The sequence below is a fragment of the Myotis daubentonii genome, chromosome 18 (assembly GCF_963259705.1).
Source record: "Myotis daubentonii chromosome 18, mMyoDau2.1, whole genome shotgun sequence".
Classification (NCBI taxonomy): Eukaryota; Metazoa; Chordata; class Mammalia; order Chiroptera; family Vespertilionidae; genus Myotis; species Myotis daubentonii.
Window position 1 is genome coordinate 8,794,502 of NC_081857.1, and position 26,605 is coordinate 8,821,106.

The window sequence follows — 26,605 nt, forward strand, 5'->3', positions numbered from 1 at the left end:
GAGAACTTTGCTAATACTGGGACACATTGTCTGGGATGGAGGGGAGCCCAGGAGCACCATTGCTCCTACTATAATGGGAACAGTGTAGGTAACACATTTCTGTGCAGATATCTAATAATTTCTAAGAAGTGGGGGCCTAAAGATAAAGATCGCTGCTTTGGTCTGCTTGTAATCTGAGAGAGCAAAATTCTTACTGTCATTAAGTGACCATAATTATTAAGCAATTTTAAAAAAATCTGTTACCTAGAGAAAACATTAGGATAAAATTAGATCATTTTTAAGTTTTTTTTTTTTAAATATATTTTATTGATTTTTTTTACAGAGAGGAAGGGAGAGGGATAGAGAGTCAGAAACATTGATGAGAGAGAAACATCGATCAGCTGCCTCCAGCACACTCCCTACTGGGGATGTGCCCGCAACCAAGGTTGGAATCGAACCTGGGACCCTTGAGTCAGCAGGCTGATGCTCTATCCACTGAGCCAAACCAGTTAGGGCCATTTTTAAGTTTTGAATCATGAACTTGTCTGTTTTTTCCATTTTGTGAACTTGTAAGAAAAGCCAGATAGATTAAATTTTTTAATAAGCACTTAAAGTCTGTTTTATGCACTTATAGTTTATTAACCATTGTACTTCATTTGTCAAAAATAATTATGTGAACACACAATAATTCTGTCGTAGTTATGTACCCCTGGACTTGCAAAATATTTTTATGACCCAGGAAAATTTAAAGTTTATGCCTTTGAGTAATAGGAGAGACTCCTTTATTTGGATTGGTGAGAAAATTTTAAAGGTGACACTAGGTAACTTCACCACTTTTTCTCATTGTCAGACCAATACATTTCTATTATAAAACTTAAGGCTCTGTTAATGTCCAGAATGATAATAAGTGGATAACCTAGTATTTGGGTCCAGTTATCCTGTTGTAGGACCACAGACCTTTATTTATTTTTTAAATATATTTTATTGATTTTTTTTTTTTTTTTTTTTTTTTTTTAAATATATTTTATTGAGTTTTTACAGAGAGGAAAGGAGAGAGATAGAGAGTTAGAAACATCGATGAGAGAGAAACATCGACCAGCTGCCTCCTGCACACTCCCCATTGGGGATGTGCCCGCAACCAAGGTACATGCCCTTGACCGGAATCGAACCTGGGACCTTTCAGTCCGCAGGCCGACGCTCTATCCACTGAGCCAAACCGGTTTCGGCTATTTTATTGATTTTTTACAGAGAAGAAGGGAGAGGGATAGAGAGTTAGAAACATCGATCAGCTGCCTCCTGCACACTCCCTACTGGAGATGTGCCCGCAGCCAAGGTACATGCCCTTGACCGGAATCGAACGCTCTCTCCACTGAGCCAAAACAGTTAGGGCAGGATCCCAGACCTTTATATGTTACCTCTTCCTCTAACAAACCAAACCCTTATCCTATATAATAATAGGGTAATATGCAGATCAACAGAACTGCGGAACAACTGGTTGCTATGACGCACATTGACCACCTGGGGGCAGATGCTCAACGTAGGAGCTGCCCCCTGGTGGTCAGTGCACTCCCACAGAGGGAGTGCCGCTCAGCACAAGCCAAGCCGATGGCTAGCAAGTGCAGCAGTGGTGGTGGGAGCCTCTCCCGTCTCTGCAGCAGTGCTAAGGATGTCGGGCCTAAGCCGTCAGACATCCCCTGAGGGTTCCTGGACTGTGCAGGCTGGGCTGAGGGGAACCCACCCTCCCACCCCCACTCAGTGCATGAATATCGTGCACTGGGCCTCTGGTCTCCCTATAATTAACCAGAGGCCTGGTGCATGATTGGACCGGGGAGGGACCATGGGAGGGCTCCAGGGCATGTCTGGCCCATCTTGCTCAGTCCTGATGAGCCAGACCCTAGCAGCAAGCTAACCTACTGGTTGGAGCATCTGCCCCCGGTGGTCAGTGCACATCATAGTGAGTGGTGGAAGGACCTTAGCATGTCATTAGCATATTATGCTTTGATTGGTTGAATGGCCGACTGGTCCACGGGACACTTAGCATATTAGGCTTTTATTATATAGGATTTGTGTATTTTAAAAAATATTTTTATTGACTTCAGAGAAGAAGGGAGAGGGATAGAGAGAAACATCAATGATGAGAGATAATCATTGATTGGCTGCCTCCTGCACACACCCCACAGCCTGGGCATGTGCCTGACTGGGAATCAAACTGTGACCTCCTGGTTCATAGGTTGATGCTCAACCACGAGCCACGCCAGCCAGGCAATTTGTGTGTTTTTGACAGCAGCTGGACAGAATTCTTAATAATAATTTATTTCTGTGCAGGTCATGCACTTTCTAGGCCAATATATAACAATGAAGCAGCTTTATGATCCTCGGGAGCAGCATATGGTATATTGTAGTGGAGATCTTTTGGGAGAACTCCTAGGATGTCAGAGCTTCTCTGTGAAAGATCCAAGGTAAAAAGAGGGGGGTGCTTATACCTAACTACTTGATCTTCATAAGTTATTAGTGGTTATCGATTCCTTTAGTCAATAAATATTTAAGGACCTATGTGTGTCAAGTGGCCTATGAGGCACTGAGAACATAGTAGGGAGCCATAGTCTCTGATTTATGGAGCTTAATTAAAGTGTAGTGAGACAGGTGCTCTTCCCTATCTTAATTCAATTATCACACTATAAGGTAAAATTATACTAGGGGAGGGGTTTATGGTCTTAGGGATCAAGGAAACGTTCCTAGAGAAATTGATTATTTGAGCTGAGAGCTGAAGGATAATTAAGGAGTCAGGATTCAAGTAGAAGAGGCTGGTTGAAGGAGGGCTTAGTGCCAATTGAGCATCACGTGTGAAGGCTTGGATATTAGGGAGCTTGATGTGACTAGGTTAGAATTTTATGAAACAGTTGTAGAGAGAGGGAGAGGGAGATGATGAGCAATGTAGAATTGCTGGGCAGCTTGAGATTGATGATGGGCTCCTACTGTGATCTCTATGACTTGTGTGTCTTTCTCCAGCTGCATGGGGAATTTGGGTATTTATGCAATCAAAGGCTAATTAGCAAGTGAGAAGCAGTGTTCTCTTTCTATATCTTTGTGCTGACTTTCCTTAGCTTCATTTTGTCTTTCTTTGGTAAGGCTCCCTTCCACCTGTACACCCTAACTAACTCCTAGAAGAAAGGAGTAGTTGCAAAGGAAATCTCCCCACTTGGGTTACTCTTAGCTAAATTAATAAAATGTCATCTTCATTGCATTGTTTATATCAAAGTGAGTGTTTTAAAGTAAATTATAGTCAAAATAAAAAATTAAATAAATAAAATGTCAATTAATTAATTTTTTAAAAAATATATTTTTTTATTGATTTCAGAGTGGAAGGGATAGGGAAAGAGAGATAGAAACATCAATGATGAGAGAGAATTATTAGATTGGCTGCCTCTACTGGGTATCAAGCCTGCAGCCTGGGCATGTGCCCTGACTGGGAATTGAACTGTGATCTTCTGGTTCATAGGTCAATGCTCAACCGCTGAGAACATCTTGATATTTTAATAATTAAAAAAGTTCTGCCTGGCTGGTGTGGCTCAGTTGGTTGGAGCCCCTCCCAACCCATATACCCAGTCAGGATACAAACCCAGGTTGAGGGTTTGATCCCTAGTTGGGACATGTGTAGGAGGCAATCAATTGATGTTTCTCTTTCTCCCCTCCTCTCTCTAAAATCAATTAAAAAAAATAATAAAAGATTTATTTTGGGGAAAATATTCTGTCTCTCCATATGTTATGAAGTTCAGAGATAGTGTTTGAGAAATACACTTAACATTTTAATGGGAAACTATTGGTTATTAATTTTTTATTTTATCTTCTTAACAGCCCTCTCTATGCTATGCTAAGAAAGAATCTTGTCGCTTTAACCACTGCTACTGCAGGTATGTCTCATCATATTTTTTCAGTCTATATCACAGCTTTAAGTTCAAGGGGGCAAATGATGGGAGGGAAAACAAGGATCAAGGTGGAGATGGAATGCTGTCTTGGCATGACTGGGAGGGATACCATCACACAGAATGTGATTACTGTGTCACTTAACTTTTAATTGTGAAAATTTTCCAATATACTAAAGATAGATTGTTATAATTAATGTGTGCGCCTCTTGGACTTAGCAATTGTTAACATTTGATCATATTTGCTTTATGTAGGCGTACTTTAAAAATTGCTAACAGATCCCGTCTTTTTTCCTTTGAGCATAACTATAGTGCCATTATTACACTAAACAAAATAATGGTAAACTAAAAAACTCCATAATAGTATCCAAAAGCCAGTTTTTGTATAGTTACCCCCATTTATCGCAAAAATAACTTTTACATTTGGCTTGTTCAAAATCCACATTTAGTTCAGAGCCCCCATACTACATTTGGTTGCTAACACTCCTTTGTTTTTATTTCATTTATTTAGTGAAGAAAGGAATCATTTGTCCTATAGCATGTCATTCTAGAGTTTGTAGATTGTGATGTTGTTTAACATGTTTCTCTGTTCTATCTTTGATAACTAGTAGTGCTTGAATAGATTCAAGTTTAAATTTTTTTCTGGGAAGGTTTCATAGGGGGTGCTTTTGTACATCTGTTGCATTACTTCCGAGTCATGTAAGGTCTTTGTGCCCTTTCAGTGGTAAGAGTCTGTGGGCTTACATGGTGTCAGTTTGATCCATCTATTATAAAGGTCCCCCAAGAACCTTTCACCTAATAGTTTTAGCTTTCTGTTATTTATTTTTTTAAAAACTTAATATGTTGTGAATATTCACCCATTTCATTCTTTGAAAACATTTTTTTAATGCTTTTGTCTTTTTCTTTAAAATATATTTTTATTGATTTCAGAGAGGAAGGGAAAGGGAGAGAAAGAAACATCAATGACGAGAGAGAATCATTGATTGGCAGCCTCCTGCATGCCCCTTATTGGGAATCAAGCCTGCAACCCAGGCATGTGCCCTTGACTGTAATCGAGCCTGGGACCCCTCAGTCCCCAGGCTGGCGCTCTATTCACTGACCCAAACCAGCTGGGGCGCTTTCTGTTATTTGAAGGCCAATTTGTCTAACCCTTTGCTTGATTGCATACCTTTTAAATCCTGCACTTTGAGTTTAATTTATTAGGTATGTGCAGGAAACTGGCTGCTTTGGATCTGAAGTGTGGTGTGCTAGAGATAAGTGAATTAATAAACTGGAGACAACTGAAATGCAGCCCTGTCTCATTTTCAAATAATGAAACTTTTCCCCTTAAGACAGCACTTTCGATTGGCTATCTTTCAGTAGGTTATTGAAACAAATAAGCTTGAAAAAAATGTATTCCTAATAAAGATTTACACTTTAGATGAGACGTTGCTCTCATTGAAATGTGATTTTGAACTTACATTGAATTTTGAAGCCTGTTGATTTCATTGAGTCTTTGCCCACTTCACCCAGCTGTAAATTTCTATGTGATAGGGAAGGCTTTGGGAATGATGTGGCTCTTTATTAAAATTCAGTCATTGGAAAAATAGTATGGCTTTTCTGGGATACTCACTATAGGCTTGAAATACACAGGATTTTATATTTGCTCCTTTACTTGACAGTAAAATTTGTTTTCTGATCTTTCTCTGAATATCTAGAGTAGGTATAATTCTCACCTTTTGTCTCTCATTTTCTTTCTTGCACTTCCTTTGCAGAATTTAACATGCCATGTGTTAAAATGAACATTTCTATAGCAAACATTTCAGTTGCTCCTCACAACAACCCTGTGGGGAAGGAAGATATGGAGATGAAGAGACTAAGATTTTAAAAAATAGAATGAGTGACTAGTCCAAGATCAGATGCCACTGATTAAGTGGTACAGGAGATATTTCTGATTGGCCAACCACCCCCCCCCCCCCGCCCCCTTTTTCCCATTGTGCCACACATTGCTGCCTCCTTAATCCTTGCTTATAATAGAATTTGCTCCAATCAATTTTTTAAAAACATTTTTTCTCTGAACATTAAATCTGTAAAACATCTTATTTTTCATCTTGTCACTTTGGAATAATTTCACCTACAAAAATACTGCAAAAATACTATAGAGAGTTCCTTATACTCTATATCTAGACCTTATAGAATCACAGTACAAGTAACTTTGTCTTTCTGGTTTGAACTTGGGTTAGTATCTGTGGTTGATCTTTGTAAAATGGGGTGCTGTTTTATATGAAAGGACAAATGAGACAAGTGCTTTCCATATACCTATTTTACACCTTTGCAAATGACCTAAATGCTTTATTTTGATGGCTGAGGAAAATATTATTTATAATGATGGTGGTTCTTTATAAACAAACCATTTCTCCAAATTTCCACATGCATCCTGATAAAATGAATTTTATATGACAAACTTTGCATTTAAGAATTCCTATGTATATTATAGTTTTCTCAGATAACTTCTTTTTTACTCCTAATTGATGTAACTGAATAAGGCTTTAGAATAGAAATGATAGTAATCAAATGGCAGTAAAGAAGTGCTTCATCAGTGTTGTATGCTAACTGAGCTTTGAGGACCACTGTGGTCAGAAAATGCTGTCTCTTAAACTTCTCAGTATCTCTGTTTGTAACAGTACTTCTAGAAATAATGCTCTTTATAATTACAGTTTCAAAAATGTTTTGTGCAAAACAACTGAATTGTGAGACCAATTGTAGGACCTGTCTTCTCTGCCAGTCTATTTAGAGGAGGATTATTTTCCATAAGATCTCTGGACCTGATAGTAGCTGATGAACCCAATCCATGATAGGCTTACATATAAGCGTCTCAGTTATGCATAGCCTCTGAGTGGTCCAGATTATTAAATTCTCTGAAGCTAAGCTTTCATCTTTTGTTCTGCTTGAAAATTTCCAAGTCCTTGAAATACATTTTTTTCAGACTATCTAAGAATTTCTCTTAGGTTATAGTTTCCTTTCTTTCTTTTTATTGGTCTTGAGAAAAACTTTCTCTGCTTCCTTCTCCTTCCTAGGAAATGTTTATAGTAACTGGGAAAAATCAGACTTGTTGATTAAAAAAAACCTAATCTATATTCAGGTGTTGGGAATTTAAATTGTGAAATCATTGACATTTATAATGTGAGTTTACATGAAGATGCTATTGTGTTATGAAGCAAGTGAGAAATTTTAGACTTTCGGATTTCATTACCCTTTATAACTTTTTAACATTTGAAAATAAAAATTAAATGAAAAAGCTAGTCCTTTTCTTTTTGTTGTTTACAACTTGGGCAAATTTGGTAATAAAATACCTATAGGAAGAGATGATAAAAATAGGCACCATTACTTCCTCCTGAAATCACTTTTCATATTAAAATTTGAAAGCTTGCTATGGAAGGACATTTTTTTGGTTATCTTTCATTTCCCCCAGATTATATTTTGGTAATATATCTTGAATATAGCCTGTTTTGGCTTTTGTGGTTTTTACCAATTTTGATTTTTCCATTTCTTTTGGATGAGAGCCCTGTTAAACCAACATGGAGAGGTACTTCTCTAGGGACCAAACCTGGCTCCAGGGTTGTTTGCTGAGGCCCTTTCTGTGTGGGAAGAATGGTTATTACCAGGGAAGGTTTTCCTTTTGTTTTACTTGCTATCCAGATGCTGCTCAGACTCTCGCTATCGCACAGGATCAAAATCTGGATATTCCAAGTCAAGACCACCTGAAGGTAAAATCACCACATGGTGACTTTTTTTGTTGTACAGAGTGGCCCCTTCTCTGTACCTATGGATCTTGGACTCCCAAGACCTCTTGCTGAATGGAAGAACTTAATAAAGGTTCTTGGGAGTTCACAGACCAGGGACAGAGTGAGAATTCTCTGTTCTGTCCATAACAGAGTTCCAGTCTCTGAATCTTTCTTTGGGATGTAGCACTTCTGATCTTCAGTTCTTCCAGTTGCATCTTTGTGTGTGCGCTTGTGTGTGTGTGACAGTGGACATTCATAGGTGTTGGAGGAAACTGCTTTTATTAGATTTTAACAGGCTTGTTGCAATTCAGTTCACGTCAGGCCAATTCTTAAAGCTTCCCCAAACCTGGGAAAACCTTATGATCATCTTGGTATATGGTGAGGATTTCACATGTTTTCTGAATTATGCCTAATTATGTAATAGGCTAAAGGGTTTATATTGATCATTTATTTTTAACAGTACATTTTGGTCTTTTGCGCAGAGATTTTTTTTCTCCCCCCAGGTTTGCGATTGTCTTAGCTCTGCTCACAATGGGTTGAGATGTTGCCTTTATTTGATGACTGTGGTGAATGTGAGTTCTCTTTCTTGTGTGTAACCCATTGTGTGGCACACTAACTGGTGAGCCAGAAAGGAACTGCTGCATCCCCTGGTCTCAGTCATTTCCATTGCACTGATAGGCGCCTTTCCCTTCTTTTCAGCAAAACGCGGAGGAAAGTCCCAGTTCCAGGAAAAGCACTGAAGAAGGCAATATTCTCACACTGCCTACCTCACAGAACAAATGCACACATTCCAGAGAAGGTACGTTTGGATTAAAGCTATGTAGACTTTTCTGTTGATAACTTCTAGGAATGACATCTATCCAAATTAAGCACTGGCTATAATTAATACCATTATATAGAGAAATAAAAAATAAAATGCTGTCTCTTCATGTGAAGTAGGAGGTACATATGTCATACTTCTTCCTCATTCTTTTTTGAAAATCTTTTTCTTTAAATCCTGTCACTGTTATTAACTGTGAAGAGCATGGCAGTGCTCTTAGCAACCCAGGTGACTGGGCTGGCGCAGACCCTTCCTTTAGCTGGTAAGCTAAGCGAAGATGGCTACCACTTAGCAGTTTGCCACCTGGTCACTTAGCTACCTTGGTCTTTTATTTTTTAATATATATTTTATTGATTTTTTACAGAGAGGGAGAGGGATAGAGAGTTAGAAGCATCGATGAGAGAGAAACATTGATCAGCTGCCTCCTGCACACTCCCTACTGGAGATGTGCCCGCAACGAAGATACATATCCTTGACCAGAATCGAACCTGGGACCCCTGAGTCCGCAGGCCGACGCTCTATCCACTGAGCCAAACCAGTTAGGGCTACTTTGGTCTTTTAAATCTTGGTACCCATTAGAATTTTTATTTTGATTTGTTTGCTTGGTGCAAATTTTCATAGATTTTTGAAGTTTGCAAAAATGATAAAATATACTGACTATCTCAGAGCCAAGAATGAGACATAGAAGCCAGGTAATTCCTTTGCCCTTGGGTGGTAGTAATCAGATCTTTGCCATACATACAGATGTGGTATGGTTAAGTTAAATTAGTGATATATTGGAAGTTTTCCCAAGCCCTATTTATAAAATATTCCCTAAATTATTTTCTGCAAAAATGTATAAAATAAAAAAATTCCTCAAAGGCACTTATATCATGATGGTTTCTAGTCTAGGCTCACATTTAGAGCAGTGGCAGGAAAGTTATGCTGTTAAAATTGTTTTAAATGTTTACATTAAAACTGAATCAATTTCTGTATTTTCCCAAATTTCATTTCAGTGTAAACTGAATATTGGGCTACCTATATAGCCTTGGAGCTTATTTCAGTCTGTGGCATTAATGTAGAATTTTGTTTCTTTAAATGCAGGTGTTTGCTTATTTTCAACTTAGAAGGCTTTTTAAAACATAAGAACAGCCAAATTCAAGAGACTGTATGTAGTTTTGATGTAAGTTTTGAGAACAAATAGCTTAGTATTTTTAGGGAGATGTATAGGTAGAGAGGACAAAATATTTATATGTGGAAAGAATGGCCTCTTTCCTTTCCCTGCATAAGAAGTTATAGAGCTTGACTAGGTGAAGATAACTTTAATATTTGTTTTAGGAGTTTGGTTTTTGTTAACTTCAGCAAAGAGAAAATAAAAAGATAGTTGAAGTTTCCCTGAGCACAGATAATACCTTTTGATAGGCAGGATCAACATAATTTGTAAGTAGATAGGGTAAACTTTTATTCTAGCAGGGGCCCATTATTGCAGAAATCTTTTAAACCATATGTATGTACCTCAGCACATTTAAACACCTGTGGCCGCCATTGGTGTGTCTAGTACAGTGGAAGAAGAGATAGAGGAGAGGAAGAAAGTAGGAAACAAGTAAAGCACAGAAAAAGATTGCATGATGGCAAAGAAAGAAAAGAATTTCATGTGGTAGCAACAAACATATGTTAGTAACTGCCTTGCGTGTCATTTAGATGTAGGGCACAGGATCTTCTACCTGAAATTTGTGGGGCTTTAATGTATTTTGGATTTGCAGTATTTGTAAATTTTAGATACCTTAACTCTGAAATAGCTAATAAAGTCTAAACAGGAGAGTAGATGTGAGCTCTGCAACCGAGACAGGTATTTGGTTTCTGATTCGTCCTTACTGGGAGCAGGAGTGACTTTCTACTTATAAAGAGATTGTAAGTATTATAAAGAGTCTTGATGCTTAAGGCTTGTGTACGTAGTTATGCTTTTCATTTGACTTCTGTAGACGAGACATCTAGGCTGGACCTCGGGCTTGAGGAGTGGGATGTAGCTGGCTGGCCATGGTGGTTTTTAGGAAATTTGAGAAACAGTTACACACCTAGAAGTAATGGCTCAACTGATTTACAGACAAATCAGGTAAATTTCATGTTTGAAGAGAAACTTCTTTTTTTTTTTTTGGAAACAGTAGCATTTGGTTGATTTCTTTCTCTGTCATAGGCCACAACATCCAAACATCCAAAACCTAGCCAACCACTTCTTATTACTTCCATTGCCACACCACAATTTAAGCCATTGTCATTCTGCTCCTTTCTCTTATTTTATATTCTCCATTGCACTTCTCACTTTGTAAAATGATTATTTTATCGTGTTTATGTGTGTATTGACTGTTTATCCCCACTGAAATGTAAGTCCAGGGCTTTAATATTATTAACCACTCTATTGCCAAATAGTTGACACATCATAGTCGTTCAGTTAGTATTTCTTCAGTAAATGAATGGACATATAATGGCAAAATAATAAGTTATTTCATAGGAATATTATAGAAGAGCATGTCATAAATGTCCATAGTTGAATGCAGAAAGAAAGTTATATTTAAAGTTGTTTAAGAAAGCAGTGAGAAGGTTTGAGTCAGTATTTCTCATTTTTCTTCATTAAACATTGACCATTAAAGGAGGGATATCTTACAAATTAATAGGATGTTTGCTAGGTTCTCAGAGTGCCACTTATGGAAAGGAATGCAGAGAATGGATTCTATTTACTTGAACAACTATGAGTCTTTAGCTTTTAGACCAGGGATGGGCAAACTTTTTGACTCGAGGGCCATAATGGGTTCTTAAACTGGACTGGAGGGCCGGAACAAAAGCATGGATGGAGTGTTTGTGTGAACTAATATAAATTCAAAGTAAACATCATTACATAAAAGGGTACGGTCTTTTTGTTTTTTAGTTTTATTCATTTCAAATGGGCCGCGGGCCGTAGTTTGCCCACGGCTGTTTTAGACTCTTCAGTACTGTTTCTCAGATGTTATACTTGATTTACTGTTAAAATACAAAATTCCAACTGTCCTCAGCTTTAATAAACATACTCTCAAAATTAAAAAGAAAAACAAAATTTCTTACTGGGCATCTGTATATCCATTAGCTTTTACACAGTAGGTATTTGTTGAATGAATAGATGTCCATTGGAGAAAGGCTGGGTGTTTGGGGATATGTGAGGACATTGAGTTTTGGGTTCATTTATGTTGGTTCAGTGTCTCTGATAAGCCTCTGACTACAAAACCTCGTTTGTTTTTTCTGTTAGGATATAGGTACTGTAATTGTTTCAGATACGACAGATGACGTGTGTTTTTTGAATGAGTCAGTATCAGAGCAGTTTGATGCTGGAATAAAAGTCGAAGCTGCTGATATTGAACAAACAAGTGAAGAAGTAGGGAAAGTGAGAGACAAAATGGTATGTTGTGGAAATATTTCACATTGGTTGTATTTATGTGTGTGTAGTATATTCTATTCATATCTGGTGACGAGATCTATTCCGCTTTATACAACAAATGACTCACATAATCACCCCACCCACTCCCTTTCTTACTTAGTATTTTTCTATATCTAATTTTAGGATTCACACTCAATTAACCAAGGCTGCCTTAAAAATAGGCTAGGACTCCATGGGTAAAGCTCCTCCTTTGTTAAAAGCAATATTCTACCCTTTTCCTGCTTGCCTAGTTTCTCATTGTATAGTTTTTTTCTTGTGGAGACTTTGTGTTGCTAACAGTACAAGGTTCTAAATGGCCACAACAGCCTGTAGAGAGAAAAAAAAATTCGTATTTCTTGGATGTGTCAATAGCTTTCATAACCATTTTATACCCAAAGGGAAATAGATGAGTTTTTCTATTATGGATTTTAAATAGGGGGAAAGAGGGAGCTAGAATTCTGAGTGCATAGTGGGAGTACACCAAGATGAAGAGTCATACAAGCATGTGTTCAAGTCTCCAAATAAATTGGGAAGCAGCCCTAACCTGCAGACTGAAAGGTCCCAGGTTCGATTCTGGTCAAGGGCATGTATCTTGGTTGGGGGCACATCCCCAGTGGGAGGTGTGCAGGGGGCAGCTGATCGATGTTTCTCCCTCATCGATGTTTCTAACTCTCTATCCCTCTCCCTTCCTCTCTGTAAAAAATCAATAAAATATATATTTTTTAAAAAATTGGGAAGCAGGTCCCAGTGCCTGACATGGTCAAGAGTCTCTGTAAATATCCACTGAATAAATAGAGCAAAAACAGAACTATATTGGGTCAGTCTTTTATATATATTTTATTGATTTCAGAGAGGAAGGAAGAGGAAGAGAGAGAAATATCAATGATAAGAGAGAATCATTGATTGGCTGCCTCCTGCACACCCCCTACTGGGGATTGAGCAGGCAAACCGGGCATGTGCCCTTGACCAGAATTGAACCTGGGACCCTTCAGTCCGCAGGCCGACGCTCTATCCACTGAGCCAAACCGACTAGGGCGGATCATTCTTTTAATCTAAGAGATTTTCATAATAATACGGGTTCCTGAAGGGGTTGTTCTGTATGTTTGTGGTGGGCAGACAGATGGTTGGGTTCTCTTAGACTAGTTATATGGGTAGCATTAGAAGAGAATGCAGGTGGCTAGAATGAAGACAAAGTTGACATTTGGAAACTTCTGTAGAGAGATGGGACTTAAAATAGTTAAACTATTGTGACAAAGTTGCTATACAGAAGGTCATAATTGTATTATAATTGGTTTTTGTTCCACATACTGTGTCATAAAACTAAGTTTTTAATTTTTAGAATTTTAAATTCTAAATTTTAAAATTCAGAAGCCACTTCCCACATTTCTTTTTGTTTCTGGTCTGTAGGCATGTTTTTATAGGACAGCTAGAGCATTAAATAAATAGTTGTACTTTTGAATATGAAGAATAACATTTTAAAATACTTTGTTTTTATTTTTCACAACTGAATTTATTTTATACACTGCTTTTATAGTGCCTACTTAGATTCCCAAGATAAATTTCCACATTTAATAATTTGTGACTTTTCTTCTCTAATACTGTTTTTTTTTTTTTTTTAAGATTTTTTAATCGATTTTTGAAGAGAGAGAGAAATTGATTGATCAGCTGCCTCCTGCCGGGGATCGAGTCCACAACCCCAGCATGTGCCCTGACTTGGAGTCAAACCAGCAACCTTTCAGTGCACAGGATGACATGCAGCAGCCGAGGCATCCCAGTCAGGGCTTTTTTTTTTTTTAAGTCATAACTTGGGGCATCCTCTTCCTTCTAAATGCAGAAGATATTTGGTAATCCTCTTGGTGCTAGGTGTATACAGAATTATTTTTGGCCTCATATTTAAGGTATCTCCTTTTAAAGTGTTAATGATGGAGGCAGGACGTGAGCTTTAAATTGAAGCTCTTTCATCTTTTCTGTTCTCAGGTAATAAATTCATGTGAAACAGGTAAACCTTACTAATGAGATATCTTTGCTGTCACAGGTGACTGAAGTGGGAAAAGGTGATGACCTTGAGGACTCTAAGTCCATATGTGATGATACTGATGTAGAGGTTGCCTCTGAGGTACGATTCTCTAGTCTGAGATGGTAATGTTCCAGCAGTTCACTGTGAAGAATGCTGTTTCCCCCCATTTTTGTTTACCTTTCCTGGGTGTTACGAGATGTTGGTTTCTTTACATTTTCTTAGAGGTTTTTATTGGAATTTGAGAAGAGATGAGTTGATCTATCTTCTTACCTTGAAAAGGGATGACTTAAATGCCTCTCTTTGTGCCTTTCTCCCTGTGACAAAAACTGTTTGGACACGATGCAGTGGGTACAGTTATTCAGGTAGTACTGCACTGCTTTTCCCACTAACACCTCTGCAATGCCAAAGACAGACTTATAAGCTATCTAAAATTTTTTGTTGGTATAAAAATTATATTTTTAATGTTTTCTTAAAAAGAAATGGAAAGGCTGTTTCCACACAGGTTTATATTAATTGAGGGCTAATAAATGATTTAGTATTAAGCTTTTAGGTAATAATTATGGATTTGTCACCAATTAACAACTAATGTTTAGACTCAAATGTGTTCCTTACTTTTCTGTTTTCATGCTAGGTCCCCATTTTCTGTTTAGTGTTCCCCTCAGCTAACTCACTAGAAAAAAGAGGGGTGGTAAGGGAAGGATAAGGAGGTTGATTTTACTTTTCACTGCTTGAGGATAGGAAAAATTTTAGGTTGTCTCTGGTGTTGATCCCTCTCCCACTCCCACCCCACCACTGGTTGACCATTATGGTAATTCATTGCAAATTATCTGTGCATAGCTAGGTGATAAAGTGGAATATATTGATCCGTTAAGTGTTCTTGACCGTAATACAGGTAGCAGGGTAAGTGTTCCCATCTTCATCAGACTTCTATGGCTATTTAGACCAAGAAAACCTATTAAGCAAATAGACCGTATTTTATCAAATCAAAGATGACATTGACTTTAACAAACCCTATTATTTTATGTACTACTAGAAAAGAAAAGATGCCAATTAGACTGTGATACATCATCAGTTACGAATTCCAAATCTTTATGACGTTCCTTTGAGTATTTGTGTAGTACTCATACGAGAGCTGAGGATCTTCAGCTGGCACAAGAATGTTTTGAGGCTTTCTGTGAACATCCCAGTTTAACAAATGGTCGTGTCCCTGCTTCTTGGGCTTGGCAATTGAGTTATAACTTCTAAACTTGAAGTGCTTGATTGATTTTCATTCTGAAAGCAGTCAAGTCAGTCAAATCATTGATCCTGTGAAAGCCAGGCCATGATCACGTTAAATATCTGGACTTGTTCCAGGTAGCTACCTTTGAATTAAGCAAGTCACGTAAAATTTATTGAGCTCTAGTATCTCTTAATTTTAATATGGAGAACTAGGAAAAACTTAACTTGGCATTCAACAACAGGAACATTTTTTTTTTTTTTAAGAACATTCATTTTTTGAGGGTGTGATTTAGGCATACAGTTAGCTACCTAAGATCCTGAGAGCAGTGAGAAAGCATGAATAAATAAGGTAGTAGTTTCTAAATCATAATTGTAGTTTTTTTGCCAGATTTTATAACATTTCTTAAATAGTAGAAAAGAATGACAGTAGTATCTCTTCATTCTTTAGCCTCTCAACATAAGTGTTAGTTGTAAAAAGAGAAATGACCTAAAAAGAAAGCAGAAAAGCAAACAGTGTAAATTCCATTCATACTAAAAAGCCAAAATAATTAATTTAACTTTTAAAAAAGATTGCTATATTAAATTTTGGCTTGAATTGGCAATTGTGTCACTATCAAAGTGGCTGTACAATGTCTTTTAATTCTAGGCTAGACCTGTGGTGTGGACTGTCTGTGCTCTCATTAGCTTAGTGAAATGATGAAGTTTGGCCCACCCTCCCTTTTTCTCAGTCATGTTCCCCACTGAGTATTAATTGGCTGCACTTCCCTTTGTAGGATGAGTGGCAGTGTACTGAGTGCAAGAAATTTAACTCTCCAAGCAAGAGGTACTGTTTTCGGTGCTGGGCCTTAAGGAAGGATTGGTATTCAGATTGTTCTAAGTTAACACATTCTCTCTCCACGTCTGATATCACTGCCATACCCGAAGAGAAGGAAAATGAAGGAATTGATATCCCCGATTGCCGCAGAACCATATCAGCTCCAGTTGTTATACCTAAAGATGCATACAAAAAAGAAGAAAACCCCAAACTCTTGGATCCCTGCAACTCTGTGGAGTTCTTGGATTTGGCTCACAGCTCTGAAAGTCAAGAGACTGTGTCAAGCATGGGAGAACAATCAGCTAACCTTTTCCAGCAGAGAACAGAGACAGGAAGCATGGAGGATTGCCGGAATCTTCTGAAGCCATGCAGGGTGTGTGAGAAAAGACCACGAGACGGGAACATTATTCATGGAAGGACGAGCCATCTTGTCACTTGTTTTCAGTGTGCCAGAAGATTAAAGAAGACTGGGGCTTCATGCCCTGCGTGCAAGAAAGAGATTCATTTGGTTATTAGGGTTTTTATAGCATAGCTGTGAAGCGGTGAATTTTAACAATATTAACAGGGTCATGTATTCAAAACGTCAGTCTTGAGCATCTTTGTTCAGTCTGACGTATTATTTATTCATGTAAATGTCATGTTTCAGAACATTTTTGCTTGTAAATATATGGAAATTGAGAATGAGTTCTTTAGAACTGGACTATTAATATGGGGACTCAGCATAAAAAGATACATTAATCACTTCATCTCCCTTCAGAGCTGAGGATCTGGGCCCTGGTTGGTGTGGCTCAGTTGATTGGATACCATCCTGTGCACCGAAGGATCTTGGGTTCAATTCCTGATCAGGACATATTCTCAGGTGGCGGGTTCAATCCCTAGCTGGTGCGCATACAGGAGGAAACCAATCCTTGTTTCTCTCCCGCTTCTTTCTTTCTATAATCAGTAATTAAAAAAAAAAAATCCTCACCCAGCCGGTGTAGCTCAGTGGTTGAGCTTCAACCCATGTACCAGGAGGTCACAATTCAATTCCTGGTTAGGGCACATGCCTGGGTTGTGGGCTCAACCCTTCTCATTATTGATATTTCTCTTTCTCCCTCTCCTTCTTCTCTCTGAAATCAATTTAAAAAAAATTTTTTTTTAAATCCTTGGGTGAGGTTAAAAAAAAATTAGGGTCTAAGAGGGAGCAACTATCAGTACAAACAAAAATATATTCATTTATTTACTTACCTGAAAATTTCTTTAGTTAATTTTATTTTCTATTATTTTCTGTTTGGGAATGTTCATTTTTAATTCAATTACAGTTGACATTCAATATTATATTAGCTTCAGGTGTATGGCATAGTGGTTGCATATATAATTTATGAAGTGATCCATCTTTCCGTAAGTCTAGTATCCTGTTAAGGAATGTTCTTAGGCATCTAAACCCAGGTGGCTATTAGAAATACAGCAAAGCTAACAATGGGAAAAAACCCAACTAGTCAAGTTATATAGTGTTGGCAATCAGGCTGCTTGGTTCAGAGAAGCCAAAAGACAAGTCTTAGGAAACAGATTTCTTCCATGTGTGCTGAGAATAATGCTATCAAACATTTTTTGCTAACAGACCCCTAAAATAATTTTGCAAGTATATGTAATCTTTTGCACATTTTGAAAATTGAGGTATAACTAGTGAACAATAGTGTTCCCTTCTGTAGACATGTAACTACCCAAACCAAGCTCTAGAAGAACACCTGTCACCTTAGAATATTCCCTGTGCCCCTTTCCAGGCAGTCCTACCACTTCACGGCTCTCACCCTAGATTAGTTTTCCTTTTGGCACATGTTTCATTGGACATCTGAATTTTAAGAATAAATTTTTGCCCTAGTTGGTTAGGCTCTGGATAGAGAATTCGCCTGTGGACTGAAAGGTTCCGGGTTCGATTCTAGTCAAGGGTACATGCCTGAGTTGTGGCCTCAATCTCCAGTAGGGGGCATGCAGGAGGCAGCCAATCAATGATTCTCTCATCATTGATGGCTTCAATCTCTCCTTCTCCCTCTCTCTGAAATCAATAAAAGTATATTTAAATGTTTTAAGTACTTTCAGAGGACATACTATCCAGTACATTGTGTATGTGCTTTAAAGATTTTTATCAAAGACTTGGAGCTGCAGATGGAGTTGATGGAATTTGTAGAAAATGTTCTGACATATAAACGGGCAAAGCCTGTTCTCAAAGTTAATGAGCCAAATCAGACTTAACTTTCAGTCAAAAAATGTTTGACTTTTTAATTAAATTTATTAACATACACTTCTGGCACAACCTTCTCCATTACAGTTCCGAGATAGAAAGATAAGGCTAGAATTCTTATAGCTCTCTTTACTGTACTCTGTCTTCTTTTGAGAGTTCTGAGTTTTTTGGTATGCTTTTTGTCCTTGTGTTGTTGGTTTTTTAGGAGCATTGTGAGGCAGTGCCCCATAGGAAAATTCTAGGTGTGTGAGAGGCAGTCTTTTGAAAATAGGGAGTGTGGTGATGGTGAAAAGGAAATTATTAAAGGGAAATGTTAGATCTGAACAGCCTTTATCTGAGCATATAAATCTTTGAACTGTACATATGGTAATTAAAAATCTTTAACTTGATTTTCGTATAGATATTCCCTATCTACTTTTCCCATGGAAAAAATCTTGGTCTATGCCCAGGGTTACCAGGATGTCAGTTTGAAGAGCAAGGCCTTAGAATTACCAAATGTAAGGATCTTAAGAATCACCTACATGACTTGTTTTAAAAGATGAGCTCACGCAAACACCCTCTCCCCCGTCCCCTTCCTCAAATCACAAACATACACACTGACCCTTTGGTCTGGGCCACGGATTTCCATTTGCACAGGTGTTCCTGGAAGCTGGCACAGTGGGCCGCAGACCACACTTTTTTGGAAGTCTTGGCCTTAAAGAAAGGGGTTTTCCAGGTATAGGCAGTAAAATGAGTTTCCTTTATTTAGCATCGCATTTAATTTCTAGAGGCTAAGTTTTGTTAAAGTTGGTGATTTTAAAAACTGGGATTATACTCAACCTCTTTTATATTGCACAGGAGACCAAAGGTCAGAGATCTACTCAAAGTCACAGAGCCTGAACTAGAATTCAAGTCTAAACTAGCTTAAACCAGACTCGCAATACATCTTTAAGCCATTATTGCTTTCTTCTCCTTATTTATTAAATATTTAAATGATGGTGCTTTGTTGAATTTGAAACAACCAATAACCTTAAAATACTAGGGGATATGACTTGGCAGCCAAAATTGGACTTCACAGAGAATAGTGGCTTTTAACACTTTTTCCCACGAGAGAGAAGGCCCAGGAAATGTCAGGCTTTCTTATATAATCAGATGAATTATTCCTCCCATTGGGAGGACAAGGAAAGGTGTCAGAGGAACCTGAAGCATTTTCTCCAGAATTGTTCCTTCTAGGCGAATGCTGCTCAAAAGTCTGCCTCTAGGCGTTAGGGACACACACACACACACACACACACACACACACACACAATAAATGGAACTAACCCTCTGAGTTTAATATTTTGTTAGGCTATGGTAAATGTTCTAAAACTTGAGAGAGAGAAATTACTTTCCTCCCTATTTTCCCCCAGTACGCCTCTTCATGTTAGTTTAACAGCCCTCAGTTTTATTCTTTCCAGTCGAATGTTTTTGCAAGTGATAAGAGGCAGGGGGGATTGGGAATCCTGTGTTCTCCTTATGTTAAGTTTCAGTATTTTAGAAAACTTAAAAAAACTGCAAAATATTACTTGTGTTTGTAGATAGTCGATGCTGGTTTGGGTACACCCTTCCTTGTACAGAATCCTCCGGTGATACTCCAGTTTCCTCCTCGTCCCCCGTGTTCACCTGGGTTTTCACTGTTCCCATTAGTACTGAGTACTTTGCTTAGAAGATACTTGAACTGTGTGTTTGAGCTAAAAATGTAATAAACCTACCCTCGGGCTTACTGTGCCTTACGGACCCTTTTGAGCCACAAAGTAATACAGAGAAGTGTATCTGCAGTATTTCTTGGTGCCATATCTGAAATCCAAGATGCTGCTTCTGCACTTGGTTTTTCCTTTACCCAGGATCCCTACTCCATGTCTTCTGGGAGTGTAGCACAAGAAGCAGAATTCCTTATTTCTTGAGGGCAGAATGGTGTAGTCAGCAGTTCCTCAGGTGCAAGAAACTAAACAGTCTTCATCTGTTTCCAATACTGTTCTTTTTTCGGTGCCACTGCGTTACAGGTACATTTTACTCAGTGTCACTAAAGCAAGCATTTGTAGGTGCAGTCTTTGCTGTTTGCTACTGTGTGATAGATTCTTGACTTCTAAACACTACCATTTGTACGTAGTGATCATAGGCTCTGAGTTGTTGGAAACGTGCCAGTTTACTCCCCATTTTTGAGCGTGCTATCTTCATCTCTTCCCTTTCACACTCAGATGTCTTCATTGAGAGTTAAATTATATGGTCTCCATAGAGGCCATGCTTGAGTTGAAATCCTGATTGAGAGGAAAGAGCCTGTTGAAGTAGGTGTCAGTGGAGTTTATGGTATCTTGTATTGCGCCTTAGACTTGTGATTAATGAAATCATCCCCCATTAGCAGCACATTTCTTGTTTTTGTTATTTAAATTAATATTTATGATCATGTATCTTGGACAAAAAGTTCAGAGCATCAATGACAAATCCTTACAAAAGCAAAGCAAATTTCTAGATTATAGTTAAAGATGTCTCCCACCCTTTAATATTAACTCATTATACTTGCACTGCACTTATATTTGATTTGCTTCTGTACTTGATACTTAAATCAGACTATTAAAATATTAGACTAAGCCTTTAAAATAATATAACCATTTCTCCACAGTCGGTCTATGGAATAGCATAGGCTCCCAATCCAAGCTTGAATAATGGATTGGCATCCAGCCATGCTAGCCTGCAACCCACCATGAACTTTTCTAATGTAAAATGGATCACTGCCAAGCATTTGAAATATGCAGTTGTGTTTTAATAATGTATATGTATTTAGATGTGTATAATGCTTTAGGGACATTATTTTGTTTGTAAGAATTTATTTTTAAAGGTAATGATCGTTTGTAGCTTTTTAAATGCCAGTTCAATGCACTGTTGGCTCCTTTGAGAGAAGTCATTAATGAGAAGTTGGTGACTGTTAGGTCTTGGGTTCTACAATGCTATTATATATTATAGTGTTACCTCTTGGTTCTCTTTAGAAAGGAGTCTTGTTAACCAGCTCTCTGGTTTTTATTCGACAGAGTTATGTGAACTGAAAGTATATGTGGCTTTAGATACTGTGAATCTTGTTTTCTGTTTAGTCAGTATCTGCTTCAGTTGTTCAGACCCATGTTCTAAAGAAGAGCTCATATTGATGGTTCTCCCATTGTTGGGTGTCCATGCATCCACACACAATGTCAGGATTGATGATACTTTTGCTAAAAATGGGCGTGGTCAGAAACTAGCTGTGATTAAAATCTGCACGTCAAAAGGTAAGGGAACCTGCATGCTCTTTCCTGTGCCACAAGTGAAGCGCACGCTATTGGCAGATGCCTGGGATTTTGCACTGCCATCGGGTGTGTGGAGGTGACTTTGTTGGAATTGCCCAGATTTGTGATTAGCAGAGTTGTGGTTTCGCATATGAGGAGAAATATCGAGGACCCTAAACTGAAAATGGGTGTCTGAGGGAGAGGTTCAAGTAAGTGGCTTCCCATGCCTAATTTGGGGATTGTTTTCTTTTTTTGTTTGCCATTGCTGTAGCCTTCCTTTATGGGAGCTACCAGATCTCTTTCCTTCTGTGGGAGAATGTCCCATGAGCATTTTAAGATCTTTTGATGCAATGAGCATGTAGTCCCAACTAATGTCGTTACTGGTGAATGTAGCATTGTTAAAGAAAATATAATAAATCCACACTTTGATTTACTGTACCTCTATCAAGAGCTTTTCGAATGGCTAAAAATGTTACAGAGAAAGAGTTGTATCTGCAGAAAAGCTGGTCAGTATTTCTCGGTAGCTTATCTGAAATTCAAGGTGCTAGTTCTGCAGATGGTTTTCCTTATCCGGGAGCAGAGCACAGCAAGTAGAATTCCTCATTTCCTGGAGGCAGAACGGGTCAGGGATCTAAAAGGGCCAAATAGTGCTATCAGCAATTCCTTTCTCAGTACAGTTGCTGGAATTTGGCAAATGCTTTATTGAAAATTGATATTTTAGCACCAAGAGTTTGTCGGGGCATCGCAGGGCGTTTTTAGTTCTCTGTTGACTTAGCAGTGATTAGTTTGGTGTCAGACAGTTCCCCTTCCTCCCTCCCTTACTATTTTTCCTTGGAGCTCAAAGTTGTTCTCTACTCTTGGGTATTGCTTTTACACCAAAGGCCTTCTGTCTACCACCCCTTTAGATGAGATTCTGCTTTTCCAGTCAGTCCCCGGAATGGTTCTGTTGCAGTTAGTTGGTGGATTTTAGCAATAAGGAAGGGAAGCTGTGACATCAGAGTTCCTGATGTCACACAGTTTGGACGGCAGTTCCCTTGGTGTGTGCCATTCGGGAACAGGGCAATGAGCTCCCTTGTGTCTCAGCGCTAAGAAATTGAGGTCAGCCTTCCCTCTTCAGGGGGATTGTATCTTTCCCCTCTACGTGGCATTGCTTTTTCATTTTCTCTTAATAAGAATCAAAATGTCTCCTTTGGTTTTTTCTTTCCCCGTATAAAAGTAGTGGACGGTGTATTCAAAGGGGAATGAAACGTTTCTGGCCCCTTGGCACTTGGCAAGGTAGGGTCTTAAGCAGCCTGTGAATGGGACTCTCCATAGGTTATAGCTGGACACTTCTAAGTGCCTCTCAGAGATGAGTAAGATTATTCCACCACCGTGAGTCCAGTCTCGACCTTTCTGCACCACAGTTTTTCTCTTTATACCTCATAGTTTAACCGTGGGGGAGCAACTTGAACTATAACTGCCTTGAATAAGATATTAGAAGTTGTTATGCCCTTGGAGACCAAGCTCTGGGATTGTCATAAAGTGGGAGAAAATGGCGATTCAAAATAGCTTCGAATAGTGGCCAGCTCACTGGAGCGAGGGAAGGAGACTGTCGTGTGCCCGCCTGGTCTTTGTAAGTCCACTGAGTTAATGGCCCTCGTCTTTTGTATTTGCACTATGTAATGCTTTTAATACCTGTTGATTCTGTTGTGCTTCGTGTAATAAATATCTTTCATTTTGCCATTTTGTGGTGTCATTATTGGGGAAATATGGAATTTTGTTCGTATTCAGCAAAATCTCATTTCTTGTTTTGACATATGATCTTTGGTCTGATTTGGGGACAAAGAGAATAGCTTTTGCCATAGAAGTTGTTATATAGTAGTGGTTCTCAACCTTGGCTGCACATTAGAATCACCTGGGAATCTTTTTAAAATCCTGATTTCTGGGCCTCATCCTCCGGAAATTCTGTTTCTTTGTTACTAATGTTGTGGCCCCACCCCATAACAAAGAAACAGAATTTCTGGAGGATGAGGCCCGGAAATTAGGATTTTAAAAAGATTCCCAGGTGATTCTAATGTGCAGCCAAGGTTGAGAACCACTGTTATATAGTCAAACAACAATTTTTGATATTTCCCCCCAGTTAGCTTTAAAGTCATTATATTTCATTTTTAGGTTCCCATCCCAAAGTAAACTTCAAACATTTGCGGAATATTTTTTAACTGAATTGTGGAGGTTTCCCCCCCCCCCCCCCCCCCCCCCCTTAGAGACCTTGAGAACCAGAGAGTATAGAGTGCCTGCATGTCCGGAGTGCTTTCAGCAAGCCCCAGGCACACGTGTGTGCAAAACTCTTCTGGGCCCATGATTATATCAGCTTGTCCACGCGCTTTGCTATTGAAGAGGTTTCACGTGGTGAGAGGACGGATTCGTCTCGAGTTTACAAAGAGGTGCCAGGTGAATTGTGTCAAGTGCCAAGGTACTGAGGGCTTGTCATAAAGTGCTCATTAGTCACTTGCTTAGCAACTGCTAAGGACTGTAGCAGTGGTCCTTAAACTTTTGGGGATTATAGCCCCTTTGAAAAGGGAATGACATTTAAGAAATCTCATAAAACACAACATTTTGTGTTCACCTTCAGGAGCTACATGGAAGCCCCTGGTCTGTGGCCTTCAGGTTCTGTTCCTTGGAGGGATACCGGGAAGGTGAGCCTGCCCACAAAGAGCTTGCTGGCCCACGTGCCTTCAGAAGGCTGATCCCTTAGCACTGAGCCCATTGAGAATGGTGAAGGTCTGGCCAGCTGTCCTGGCTTATGGCCACACATAGTAGTTGCAGGTTGGTGCCCGCTGCACACTGTTGGAGGCACCCTCGGCTGCCGTGGGGATGGCACCACCTGGGCTCCTGGTGCTGCTTGTGAGCTCACTCCGTGCGGACCTGGTATCTCTTGTGAAGCCGCAGCTGAGGAGATGCCGGCGCCGGAAAAGCCCAGGGAAGGAGTCAAGACTGAGCACAAGGATCATACTAATTTGAAGGTTGTGGGGCAGGATAGGTCAATGGTGCAGTTTAAGAGTCACAGCCTTAGCTGGTTTGCTCAGTGGATAGAGAATTGGCCCATGGACTGAAGAGTCCTGGGTTCAATTGCAGTCAAGGGCACAGGCCTTAGTTGCAGGCTCGATCCCTGGCCCCCGTTTGCGGTGTATGCGGGAAGCAACCAATCGATGTGTCACGCTCATGTCAATGTTTCCCTCTGTCTCCTCCCTTCCACACAAAGGAAAAAAAAAAAAAAAGCCTGGCCAGCATGGCTCAGTGATTGAGCATTGACCCAGGACCCAAGAGGTCACCGGTTCAATTCCTGCTCAGGGCACATGCCCGGGTTGTGGGTTGTAGGCTCAATCCCCAGTAGGAGGTGTGCAGGAGGCAGCCACTCAATAATGTTTTCTCTCATCAATGTTTCTATCCTTCTCCCTTCCTTTCTCTCTTTTTTAAAAAATATTTTATTGATTTTAGAGAGGAAGGGAGAGGGATAGAAACATCAATAATGAGAGAGAATCATTGATAGGCTGCTTCCTGCACATCCCCCACTGGGGATCAAGCCCGCAACCCAGGCATGTGCCCTTGGCCAGAATTGAACCTGGGACCCTTCAGTCCGCAGGCCCACGCTCTATCCAGTGAGCCAAACCGGCTAGGGCTCTCCCTTTCTCTAAAAAAATCAATAAAAAAGATTAAGAGGCACACACCATGTAGTTAACTAACGAAAGCCTATTGTGAAGGACAGGGTCTGTGGATGAGGCAGGAGGGATTCTGATGTGATGGGCAGGCAATCAATGAAGCAGACACAGTGCAGAGCTGAAGTGAAGGTGAAGATCCATTGTGTTCCAGCAGCAGGCAGGAGGTGTCTGCTCCAAAAAGGGAACTGCTCCCTACTCCAGAGCTCCGTTCCTCCAGACAAGAAGAATCAATTAGAAAACTGCAGTCTGTTCCGCCACTTCTGACCACAACCGCATAGCGTGCTTTCATCCTCCTCTTGCCCTTTCCTTTATTGCACATAAAGTGACTGATGTGCGCGCACAAGCATGTGCATTTTTTAAACTAAATGGCCAATGGTATGTTTTGATCACCATCAAATGGAGATGGGATGGGGCAAAATACGGAAATACTGTTTCTGTGAAAATCCGCCCTTCCCCCACCTAGTGACATGCTCATTCAGTGCTTATCTTTATATCCAGTAAGTTATTTTGCTCAAAAAAAGAGCAACATAAAAATCCTTGCATACCTTGTTCAATTGGACAATTTTAATGTTTTTTTTTTTTTTTGTGTGTGTGTGTGTGTGTGTGTGTTGGTTTCCCCCTCTCCCGCCCAAGAGCCCTTGAAAATGAGAGACTACAGAGGACCTGCCTGATGTCTGGAGTGATTTAGGGAGAGCCCTCTCTAGGCCAAGTCTTTACTGAACTCATCATTGTAAAACCAAGGACAATTTTGTAATTAACTGTACAAAGCTGCTACATGTAGGGCAGTCTGCCTTCAGGGATAAATTATAAGAGAAATGGATCCTAGATAGTTTTCCCTTCAAGTCAAGCTTCTGGTGTAGATACATTTCTTGTTTAAAAGGAAAACAAAATGAAATATGTAGTATATTCCTGTGTGAGGAGGCCCTGGGGGTGTGGTGGGGGGTGTGATACTGGACATAGCAGGGATCAAATTTTAAAAGTGAAAAGCAGGAGGAGCATTAGAGACAAGGATGAGGCCAGCTTCCTTGTCACAGCTCTGCCCACATGTATGGCCTCTTTAAGGCACTTTAATGATCCTAACTGCGTAACATGTTTCCTGGGCTTTTGCATTCTCCTCACCTTGGGGCTGCGGATTTAGCATCTTTGTTGAAGGTAGTCTTCAGGCCAGAAAGGCAAGCTAAAACTAGTGACAGTACACAAATGGCCTAGTAAGTATTTGCTAGAATTTGCACAAATCCAACCTCTAAAGGTATAAAAAGAATTAGTACTACTAGAGAGATTACAGGTCATTACAGGCCTGGGGATCCAGGGAAAGCCTGGCTACAGACATCCCCAACCTTGAACTCTTTTGAGTAAGTTTTCCTTTTGCTTTCTTTCCTCCTCAAAATAAAGGACAGGAATGGAATTCGTTCAGTGACCTAAGAGCTAGAGCTTGCTGGGTACTGGGAATCCCAC

The 26,605-nt window shown here is 39.4% G+C and overlaps 1 protein-coding gene across 9 annotated transcripts in view; it reads left to right on the forward strand.

Moving 5' to 3' along the window:
* The window catches only part of MDM4 (MDM4 regulator of p53), a 38,706-nt gene extending 15,532 nt beyond the window's left edge, over nucleotides 1-23,174 (forward strand). For 2 of the 9 annotated variants that reach the window (XM_059674385.1, XM_059674387.1), the window contains 8 exons: nucleotides 2,305-2,438; nucleotides 3,835-3,890; nucleotides 7,581-7,648; nucleotides 8,366-8,465; nucleotides 10,448-10,578; nucleotides 11,743-11,892; nucleotides 13,946-14,026; nucleotides 15,919-23,174. In XM_059674385.1, coding sequence (XP_059530368.1) covers nucleotides 2,305-2,438; nucleotides 3,835-3,890; nucleotides 7,581-7,648; nucleotides 8,366-8,465; nucleotides 10,448-10,578; nucleotides 11,743-11,892; nucleotides 13,946-14,026; nucleotides 15,919-16,491 — 1,293 coding nt within the window. In that variant the 3' untranslated portion in view covers nucleotides 16,492-23,174. Of the gene's footprint in view, nucleotides 1-2,304; nucleotides 2,439-3,834; nucleotides 3,891-5,105; nucleotides 7,450-7,580; nucleotides 7,649-8,365; nucleotides 8,466-10,447; nucleotides 10,579-11,742; nucleotides 11,893-13,530; nucleotides 13,903-13,945; nucleotides 14,027-15,918 lie in introns of those variants that run through there. The other 7 variants (XM_059674389.1, XM_059674386.1, XR_009449868.1 and 4 more) reach the window with 7 other exon arrangements.
* The last annotated feature ends 3,431 nt before the right edge of the window (nucleotides 23,175-26,605 follow it).